We start from the raw sequence: 11,640 nt of genomic DNA on the forward strand, positions 1-11,640 counted from the left end.
TTACTTACCTTTTTTGATAATTTTGATTTGATTTTTTTTTATGTATTTGGGCTAATTTTAAGTTCGAAAGATTCGGGTTTGATGCTCAAGTTTTTAAAATCGAATATGATACTAAAATGTAGTTGCATTAGTTACCCAATTGAGTACTCAAGGGCAAAGTCAAAATAATTTTTTATGGGGCGAATGAAATTTTAATTTTTTATAGTCTATATCTTTATAATTTTTAAAGTATTAAATTAAATTTTCATAATTTTAAGGGAACCAAAGTATAATTTTAATTTTACTAATTTAAAATTTAAAAAAAAATAGAAGGTCTAAACGACAATTTTTTTATTTTAGAGGGGGTCGGGCTCATGCCAACCCCTCCTAGAATCGCCTCTGTGAGTACTTGTGAGAATAGTACAAGTCTTTTGAAACTATAATTTATATAAATCTCATGTTATCTAAGATAAATATAGAAAGAATTGGTAAATTATATTAATAGTAACCCAGTTATTAGCGTGTTTCTGTTTTAGTCACCCTGATTTAAAAAAATTTATTTTAATCATTAACGTTATTGACAATTATTAGCGTGTTTTTGTTTTGGTCACCCTGATTTAAAAAATTTTATTTTAATCATTAACGTTATTGACATTTGATATTTTCTTTGTTACTCTATTAAATCATTAACTGAATATTGACGTGGTCTTTTTTTATTGGCATAATAACAAATTTAACTCTTCAATGTTTATAGATTATACCAATTTCATCTTAATTTTTTAAAAAAATCAATAAATTTAGTCCTTCAACTTTACACATTTTATCAATTTAATTCTCATTTTAAAAAATAAAAAATCCATCTTCAAAGTAGAGCCCCTCCAATATCACATGTGCCTAGGTTTCTATAAGAATATAAAAAAACAAAAAATAGTTCATTTTCTCTTTTTTGTGAAATCCTCAAAATAGGTATATGCAAATTTCTACAATTGTAATGCTTTGATACCAATAAAACTATGGTTTTAAATCGGATTAATTTGGATTAGTTTATTAGATTTTTAAAATTTTCAAATTAGTTTATTCTAATTAATTTTATGTTTTGATATTTTTAAATTTAAATTATTTTGGATTCAAATCTTTCGGATTTGAACTTTAAATGGTCGTGATAAATAAATTATTGGTCTCATTTTCACATCGGACCCTAATCTAAATTCATCACTTTCCCCCAATTACGAGCCTCCTATAAAGCAATCCACTTTCACATTTTAGGGCAATACTGAATATATATTATTATATTATACCTTGTGTAGTGGGTTTCGCAGACCTTATAGTGTTCCTCACGAACTTAACCGTGTATTCATGAGAGCTAAACATGTGCCTCCAAATGGAACTAACCACATTGCGAACCTAAGCTAGTTTACAAACTCCGACTCAGTTAACTTTGAAAAGGAATAACTCTACTAAGACTATATAAGGGCTACGTGAAAACTTAGAGCAATTGATTGTTAGTTGTCTTAACGTGTCTCATTCCACTTGATGAAATGCGGAGGGAAGCGAGATAAATGGCCGATACTACTGGAAGGATTCCTCTTTGGATAATAGGTAAGATAACTGGTATTCCTGTAATCAGTTTAATAAATATTTTCTTTTATGGTTCATATTCTGGATTGGGTTCATCCTTGTAATATGGAATAATGGATAATGGGACGATAATATCATGTAAATTGGACTTCCCCTTCTCATCATTTTTTTTTCCTCCTTTTAAACTCTCCCACAAAATAAAGGCCTCTTCCCCAACTCTCATCGTATTCTATATATATAAAAGTAAATTTCTATAGCTTCATAACAATAATATGGTCCCAATAACGAAAAAGATATTAGTAATATATTCCCAAATCCATCAACCAAAATAAATTGATTAAAATAATAATTTGAATTACTCTTAGGATAAATCATAATTCGAATATATTCAATAGCTGACTAATTACTCTTAACCTAAAAAATATACATTAAATGTTGAGCTTGTTAGAAATTTTCAATATTAAATGTTGAGCTTGTTAGAATTTTTCTAACATTTTATAACACTTATGTTATGTTTGGTTTTTTGTTTTTTTTTTCCGGAAGTTTTAGCATATGAGTTAGTAATAAATTGATTCAATTGGTAATATTTAAGGACTTCTATGACTTGTTTTTACTAAAGAGAAGGAAAATTTTTCGTTTATTTTAAAGAGATCATATTTTTTACATGAATTTTTACTCATTTTTCTAGTTTCAAGTTTAAATCTTACTATTTTATGCCCAACTATTGTAGTTATTGTTAAAACTCTTTGTGTAAAATTGGAAAGGATACTCTCAAGTACCATACAATATACATATACAATGAAATCTCAATTTTTTTATTAAAAAAAAACAACTGGGTTTTCCAAATACACATATGATGCTAATCATTCATAAAGTTGTTTTCTGTGTGTGTGAGGGGGTTGACTATGATCCTAACAAATTTGACCCTTTTTCATGTATTATCATCAAATGATATATATAAATAAATGTAAATGGCACCCCCTAGTGTGACTCAAAACGATTCAAGAAAGAAAAAGAAAATGAATTCAACAACGGCAACTCTTTGGTCTAATGAAGTCAAAATTGTTTCAAAACTGATAAATGTGAAGCTCAACATGACTGTTGCATAGAGGCCACCACTTTCTGGTCATCATCATCATCTGTTCCGAAATATCGGTCTCCAAACTCACCCATTCCGGGGATAACACAGAAATCTTTGTTTAAACCAATATCAATCTCGGATGTCACGATCTTTAGTCTTGGGAAGCTTTTGCAGACCATATGTACACCTTGGGGTGCCTGTGGAATCGAGTGATATGGTTATAGTGCATAGATGATACGAAAATATAACATGACAGCCATGAGATTGTAATCGTAAGAGATAACTTACAGATATGAGATTGAGAAATATGATGTTGGACTCTGGTACACCCTTTTTTATAAGCAATGAAATAGCTTGGACAGCTGAATTGCCTGTGTAGAATAGTTTGCAATATGTTAAAACCGCATGATTATCGAAACAAACTTCTAGCTTAATGGTGTCCTTTATGGGGTTTTAGTTCTCGGTTAGCACAAGAACGAACCTGTGCCTAGAATAGGATCCAGTAGTAGCACATGCCTTTCGGAGATGTCTTGTGGTAATTTTTCATAGATAAGCTAATCAAACATAAAAGCACGAAAGAAAGAGTGAGAAAGAAAGTAGGAGAACAAAATTTCTTGCTTGTGGAAGAAGATATATCAAGTTTACGAACCTGTTGACCATTGTCACCTTCCCTATGAATAAGAATCTTGCCAATCTTGATACCTTTGCAACATGCTCGCAAAGCATTCTCCATACTCTCACCACTATCATTAAATGTCAAACGGTAAGTACTTAATGGTTTAAACAAAGTACATTCGTATAAGTGAAGAACATTGATAGACACCACCCACTTACACCTCTCCTAAGAGCTATCTGAAATATTTTTCCAACTCCCGACACTCAATCACAGTAAACTACAATTGTATTTGTTTTAATTTAAGTTTGTCTACGGCAAAAGGAATGACCGACACCTTAATTTCTAACCATTACTCCCTATTATTTTTGCTCTTTCGAAAACATTCCCATCTCCTTGAAATATTCCAAGCAAGTTATAAATCACACAAGCAATGGAGTTATTTACGAAGTGCTTTAAGATATTAGACCAGAATTGTACCTCCGAATAATAGAGACTCCACATAATCTCTTACAGAAATCCACACCTGTATATACAGACCCTGCATGCACAATAACACCAATATAATAATTTATGATTGCTTCGAACTTGCTATAGTCCATAGCATAAAATCTATTTGTTTGTGCAAAACTCAATTTCAGAGAACATTACAACGAGAAAAATGGTAGTCAAAGTTCCTATAAACCGAAAAGTACTTTATAGGAGGCCGAGTACTAGATGAAGTAACTTCAGCTTACCTGTAGGAGTGATCACCTGCTTCTCTGTAAATGGCAGATGTCCCAGCCCATGTTCAACAACCTAGAAAAGGAGGAGCCTTATATGAGTGAGAATCAAAACCATTTGAAGAAACCAGAAGACTAATTAATTACATCACCCACCAGACGAATCAGTCGATCAGCGTAAAAAACAAAGTCATGTTTCGTTGTCTGAGAGTCACGAATAAGGGTATGCATACCTCGTATCTGCATAAATAAATAAATAATCATTAGCTTTAACATTTGGAGCTCAATGCATGCAGTAAAAAATTTACAACCTTAGTTAATCGAAGAAAACATACCTGAAAGGTTGATTGAATGACATATAGATTCGGGTAGATTTTACAGAGATCATGCTGGCCAAGCTTCGTCCTAATATGTTGTACAATCAAATCAATTGCTACATGATTATCTCCTCCTCGGGGAATGATGATATCTGCATATTTCTTTGTTGGAAGTATAAAATCATCAAAAGCTGGCTTCACAAATTTTGAATACTGCATTAAAAATTAATTGCATGTAAATATCAGCTGAAAAGAGTCGCACCACCAAAAGAATACAAATCCGACACAGTAGTAAACGAGATAGAAACAATCTTATATATGCCAAAATATATAGGGAAGCACATTTGGACCTGATCAAGGACAGCACCAATATCTCTGCTCTTCCCAACAGTATCACGCCTTATTCTTCTTGCCAGTCGCACATCAGCATCTGCACTGAAATTTTTTCAATGTGAAGTAATAGCCCAAACTCAGTAACACCGACAAAGTAACGCGATTGGTATGTTCCCTAATACATGCAAGTTATTCCATTTAAAGATTTCGGCAATATACTTCTATATAAGTTATCGATAGTTATTTTACATCAAACAAAGCATACAAATGAGTTCTCTTAGTGTTGTTAAAGTTTAATAGATTAACCTGTATCAACAAATATTTTTATGTTCATCAACTCTCGGACGCGGGGATCATGGAAAATAAGTATCCCTTCCAAAATTATAACATCTGAAGGATTAACCTGCAGAAAAATTTTATCATCAAAAGAGTTCATATACTTCCAAAAACAACAAAGATGCCGGCCACATTAAGACAGTGGCCAAGACATACATTTTGAACATTGTGAGACCTTACCCTTCTTACAGGAAAAACATCATGCTTATAACTTTTGAAATCATATTTTGGAATATCTACTGCTCGGCCATGCCTTAAGTTATCTATAGAATCTAATAATTTCTCTGTGTCAAATGCATCTGCAGGAAAGAGCCAATACGACATCAATAAAATCCGAAACAAACAGAGACCAAACAACATGCACACGTAAAACAGTCACATTTCCTAAAGACCAACTGATGAAAGAGATAAAGTACGAGTTTTTGTCGGTTTATAAGCATAAAAAATATATCAGCAGGTCATTGTTTTCTTTTCTGAATGCTTTGGATATCTGTTACAGAAAAAGTCTCACCAGGATGGTCAAAGTTGTATTCATGAACTCTTGCAAGTTCCTCTTCAGTGAGTTTGTGATAAAAGGAATCCTGGCACATTGCTTATGTTAAAAATGTATCCGATTGACCAAATACGATTCGCGACAGATAAAAAGTATCTAATTTTAAATGAATTTAAGAGGAAAATAAATATCGAAACAAGTGGCTAAGGGAATGCGTGACAACATCTGACACTTTAGAGAGCTTAAGTTATTCAATAACTCTTAATAAAGCTACATTTGGAACTTTGGAGAAAATACCTGATTAACTAATACCACACGTTGATCATGAAGTTGCTGAATAATCATATCACAGACTGTAGTCTTACCGGACGCTGCTCCACCAGCAACTCCTGAACCAAAAAATAATAGCCAAAGTTAAATAAGATAGAAATCTAAAGGAAAAAAGCTCTAAGTAATTGAAAGAAACCAATTCATTAACCAAATACCACATAGTATAATCAACAAGGCTTGCATCTTGGGCCAATGAAAAGGAAAAGAGGTGATATTTTGTAGAAAATTGTTGAGGGTATATCGACTCTTCGAGAGAAGTCTTCAAAGTGTCGTCCTCTAGGCAAGTTGTACCATGTTTGCAAACATGTTGCCATTAAGCCTTGGTTGGTGGTTCATGCCATCCTGCCCGCGCCCAGGTCCCTCCATTATTATTCTCACACCCTATATTGACACATTTCTTGAGTCTTGCCCGTACCTATCTTCACCAACTAAGGCATTCCCATCTGCGAACCGGCTCTTCACAGAAGCTGAGGGCAAAACCCGAACACGGGGACAATATCTTCGATTGTTGGGGGTTCAGGGTTCTAAAGAACAACTCTTCGAAGACTTCTCCCAAAGGAGCCAATCCACCCTCAACAAATACTATATACTATTATGGTAATCGTTTCTTCAAAAAATAAAAATTAAAGAGGTGCTTGGATGTCCATAGAGTTTTTTTCATCAATCTTAAACAACTTTGGATCATTATTGCATCTAAAAAACAACATAAGTAATACAAGAACAATATTTTTGAACTTACCGATAAGAAAAGGTTGATTATGCATATTTTCAGTAGCCGGTGAAATCATAGGCTTCTTGATATGTCTAGAATCCAAACCATCCATGTGGAACCCAGAAAAATGCACCCCAGAAGAAGCCTCTATCATATTCTCAACTGCTGCAGAACCCATATCCTTAAGCCTACACATAATATAAGAGAAAACAAATATATGAGATAGAATATTATATAAGCTAAATCCAACATGGACTATCTTGCTTGATTGAATTGAATCTTAGTCCATTCATATTGCAAAATAGCGGTCCGTTACCGAAATAGCGGCCGTTATATAGCGGTAACGGCACCGTCCGAAACCGCTACTGCCGAAACCCGCTATACCCGCAATACACAATAAGTAATGTAAAATTCACGACCGCGATACCTGCAATGACCGCAATAGCATCCGTTATGTCCGCAACCGCGATAAACGCAATGCGACCGAAAACGCGACCGCGACCGCAATTTAAATCCCTGTTGCAAACAACCCCGTTACAGTAAATTCATTAAGAAGCTGAATCATCATAGAAACAACCCCAATAAAGATCACTCACAAACATTCAAACACAAGCACCACACATGAATCCAATCTCTAATACAACAAAACAGAGTTATACTTAACAACATTCAAGTAAAATCCACCACCAAAAAACAAGAGTCTTAGCTTCAATCAGGTGAATCTAGCATCTATATAATCTCTTCATAAACCCTAACACTTTTTGAAAGAATTAAAAATACCCAGATCAAAATCAACACACTAAACACAAGCAAAAACAAAAGAGAAAATAGTGAATTTCAAGCAAAGGTTATATATTTACTAGGTCACTTAAAGCAGAACAAAGAAAAAACCAAGTAAAAAAAAAGATTAACTAGTAAAATGAGGATTTATTGAATTGAAATTACCAGATTCAATGGATTATTAGAGGGAGGGAGAGGGAAAAAAATGTTCTTTTTTAGAGAGTGGTGGTGAGATGTATGGGGAAATTGATTTTAGTTCAAGGTATTTATACAGTTTAAGAGTGAGTGAGAGGTTTTGTGTAAGCAATTTGTATTTGAATTTGAATTTGCATTTTGGACCCTAAAGTTTTAATTTTTAATCAAAATGATATTTTTATTTTGGGTAAATTATAAAAGTAATCATTTTTGTTTGCCTCAGATTATATTTTAATCATTTATGTTTAAAATATTACGTTTTAGTCACTTACGTTATTGTTTTGTTACATAGTGGTTACTCTATTGTTAAACTCCGTTACCTCCCTAACGATAATCAAAATGAGTTTTAAATACCAACTTGGATGTTCAATTGGGACGACAATAGGTTTTTAATTAAATAAATTTAATTAATTAAAAATTTTAAATTAATTACACCTTGAACTTGAAAACAAAAATCGTTCGTCTCTTTTTAATTTTCTTTTTCATTTTGACTAAAAAACTATTATCACCTTAGTTGGACATCCAAGTTGGCAAGTTGGCATTTAAAACCCATTTGAACTGCCACGTAGGATTGTTGTTAGGAAGGTAACGAAACTTAACGACAGAATGACTACTTCGTAAGAAAACAACAATGTAAGTGATTAAAACGTAACATTTCAAATATAAATAATTAAAATATAATCTTAAGCAAACAAAAAGTGACTATTTTTATAATTTATCCTTTTATTTACCATATATAGATCAATTCTATTGGATATATACAATCAATTACATTCAAAGTCACTCACTTTTCATATGCAAAAGAACATGTGCTTTAACTCCTCCATTTCACCAAGTAAATTAGTTTAGGTTAAAATATATCATAAGTTGTTATACTTCTCGACAATTTAGAATTTAATCTTTATATTTTTATTTCTAGAAATTTAGTTCTTTACATTTTAGATTTCAGATCTCAAGTCTAGGTGATTGTTTTTTGAGTTTTTATCAATTTCGAGTAATTTATGCAAAAGGTCAGTTATATCTATATATTTAAATTATTATATTGATTAGTTTTTAACAAAAAGATTAATTTGTTCTTTTATATCACATACAGAGACTAATTTATTCAATTTTTTAAATAAAAAGAGTAAAATGTAATTAAACTTATAATATATGGGCCTCTATAGCAATTTTACCATTTCAAATCCGACATATTATTCAAAATTCAGCCAACTCATTTACCATCTCAATAAAAGCACCGCCCCCTTGAGAGGGAAGTACACGTGGAAAACATGAAGGATTTGATTGGTGTAGATTTTATTTCAGTTAGCAGTGGGCCCCAGTGGCAGGTGTATGGCCCATTCTTCAACGGCTGGGTGTTTCCTTTCAAAGGTGGGTCCCTACTCCCTATCGAATCTTCAATTATTATTCTCACAGCTGTCTTTCCCGTATTCATCGCCTTCTCTATATGGCTCCTCTGGATGGGATTTATTTTGACTGCGATATTTAATTTTATCGTTACCGTTATTTTTATGTAATTAAACGTATTGTTTATTTAAATAATTTTTTATTTTTTTTTAATCATTAAAATAATTATAAGATTTTATTATTCCATAATTTAGTAATGGGATGATGAAGCGAGTAATTACGATAAATATTAAAATTATATATAAATTTTAATTTTTTTTATTTTTATATAAATAAAATTTTGGTTTTATTCAAATTTCACAAAACAGTAACATTATAATTGAATTAACACGATTTTTTGTTAATATATTGCATACACAAATATATTATATCAATCCAATATGAAAATAAATATATGTATTCATTTCTTTAAATGTATACAACTGAATCAAAATCAAAGTTTCGTAGATATATATGAACTACAATTCAAGTTTCATATGTATAATTGCATCAAATCAAAGTTTATGTATCAAATTTTATATTTATCCCAATTTAATAAACTATAGCTAAAATAAATTTAATTTTTAAGGATAAGTTTAATTTTTTTTCAAGAACTTCTAAAACTATAAAAAAAATATCATAATTTAATTATTGAAACTATAGGAAAATATTTTTCCAAACATTATAATTATAAAAAAAATTAAAAAATTCTAAAAAACTTAAAATACCTAAAATTATAAAATAATCTAAAAAGGGAATTTTTTGAATTTTTAAATTATTAAAAATAAAAAAAACTAATTAAATCTTTAAAAAATTCTTAAATTTTGAAAAAAAAAAGAATCTTTAAGAAATTAAAAACGTACGTAAAATTCTAAAAGTTTTTCTAAAATTTGGCATCATCTTTGTGGAGAACAAGATTCGACTTTTCTTCTTCAAAAATCTATCACACATTGGTTAAATTTATCTCCCCTTGTTTCAATCTCTTTCTTTTCAAATCTATTTTATTTTCATTCTTTTTATTTGTTTGTTTGTTTAAATTTCAAATTCAGAACTCTAAGCATTTCTAGCAACTTGAAATCAATCTATTCACTGCCCTCTAGCTATCAGTTGATATCAGATTCTGATACGTTTTTAGTATGCTAAAACTATATTCTTAATTTTTGTTACTTGTGTACCTCCCAAAGAAATTGTTTTATACCAAAATTTGGTTCGTTTTATTCCAAAAGTGGGGTAAACTTATTCTTTTGAACCCCAAATTTTTCTCACTAGTTTTTAGTTTTATTACATTGAAAAAAATTTGTACAAAAAAAAATAAAAAATCCTCAAAAAAATGAGAAAAACAAAAGAAAATTCATAACACATTTCAAGCCCAAAATTTCTAGAGCTGGTTTTCACCACATGAGGAGGTATCTTGTAATTTTTTGTGATTTTAGCACATTGGGAACACCTTGAACGAAAATTTTAAGTTGCTTCACAATTTTGAGTTTTTTAAGTTAAATCTTATTTCCTTTTACTTTTAGTCTTAAGTTTTCATTTGTTTTAGTTTTCTTTACTTCTATTACGTTATCTAACACTTTCTTGTTTCTTTTGTTAGTAGGTACAATGATAGTTGTAGTTTCCTTCCTCCGTGCAACTTCAAATATTTGGTGTCAAGCTTTTTCTTGGCCTCTTTGCGCCATAAGATTGTGTTGTTAAACCAAAGTTTTCGATTTCCTCCTTCAAAGGGAAGAAGGATCTAAATGCATATTATAATTAGGAAAGCAATACCAGGCTCATGTTTGCCTATTACAAGTGTCTAGAATAGCAAAAGGTACAATTGGCAGCCTTAGAATTTTCTGATTATGCCTTGAGTTATTGGACTCAATTGTTTTTGAATCAAAGAATGGACCGTGAAAGCAGGGGCGAAACCAGGGGGGCAGGCATGGGCCCGGCCCCCCCTAAAATGGGAAATTTTCATTTAGGCCCTTTAGATTTTTTTAAAATTTTAAATTAGTAAAGGTAAAATTTCACTTTGGCCCCCCTAAAATTATAAAAATTCAATTTAATCTTTTAAAAATTATAAATATATATACTATAAAAAATTAAAATTTCCTTCGGCCCCCCAAATTTTTTCTAGCTTTGCCCCTGCGTGAAAGATCGATTAAGTCTTAGGATGAGATGAAATAAGAAAGAGATTTGTTCCGTCATTTTATCATAAAGAAAATCAATGAAAACTTCAACATCTTGCTCAAGGCACAAAGTCTGTTGATGAATACTTAAAGGTAATGTAATTGCTCGTGATTTGAACAAATATCTCTAAATAAGAGGAGACTAACATAGCTCGATTTATGAATGGGTTGAATTTTCTCATATTTGATATCCTTGAGCTCCAAACATGAGTGGATCTTGAGGAAGCACTTCAAAAGACCATTCAGATTGAACAATAAATTCAAAGGTAATTTAAGGCACAATTTTCAAGTTTTTCATCAAATCGGGGAGGATCAAACTCTACTCCTCATTATAGGAGTTCGACACATTCCCAAACTCACGGGAATCGTATATTGCTGAAAATAGACGAGCTAAAGCCATTTGAGTGGAAATAAGACATCTCTTTTAATGATGCCCCTTTTAAACAGAGTGTCATCTTTTCTCCATAAGATCATAAATGAGCTCATGAGATTAAATCCTCTAAGTGTAATGGGAGTGAGCACTATCACAACAAGTGTCCAAATAAACGAATTATGCATGTTCGAGACGATGGAGAGTACACTTTCAATTCTGATTTTGAAGATCTTAATGTGCTCAC

The 11,640-nt window shown here is 31.4% G+C and overlaps 1 protein-coding gene across 4 annotated transcripts; it reads right to left on the bottom strand.

The window, feature by feature from the left end:
- Nucleotides 1-2,351: 2,351 nt before the first annotated feature.
- On the bottom strand, nt 2,352-7,544 carry LOC107931072 (uridine kinase-like protein 3). 4 transcript variants are annotated; one of them, XM_016862859.2, is made up of 16 exons: nt 7,440-7,544; nt 6,922-7,010; nt 6,522-6,682; nt 5,750-5,841; nt 5,471-5,540; nt 5,140-5,258; nt 4,930-5,026; nt 4,641-4,720; nt 4,309-4,503; nt 4,130-4,213; nt 3,989-4,049; nt 3,732-3,792; nt 3,288-3,381; nt 3,120-3,192; nt 2,927-3,009; nt 2,352-2,835 (listed from the first exon to the last, which is right to left on the bottom strand). In XM_016862859.2, exons 3-16 carry the CDS (start codon nt 6,670-6,672, stop codon nt 2,647-2,649), a joined length of 1,449 nt encoding a protein of 482 aa, XP_016718348.1. In that variant the 5' UTR covers nt 6,673-6,682; nt 6,922-7,010; nt 7,440-7,544; the 3' UTR covers nt 2,352-2,646. The 4 variants fall into 4 exon arrangements, with proteins under 4 accessions (XP_016718348.1, XP_040966586.1, XP_040966585.1 ...); XM_041110652.1 differs by lacking the exon at nt 7,440-7,544 and having other exon boundaries at nt 4,309-4,452; nt 6,922-7,317; XM_041110651.1 differs by lacking the exon at nt 7,440-7,544 and having other exon boundaries at nt 6,922-7,308.
- Nucleotides 7,545-11,640: the final 4,096 nt, after the last annotated feature.

Source organism: Gossypium hirsutum, chromosome A04 (genome assembly GCF_007990345.1).
Source record: "Gossypium hirsutum isolate 1008001.06 chromosome A04, Gossypium_hirsutum_v2.1, whole genome shotgun sequence".
NCBI classification, from domain to species: Eukaryota; Viridiplantae; Streptophyta; class Magnoliopsida; order Malvales; family Malvaceae; genus Gossypium; species Gossypium hirsutum.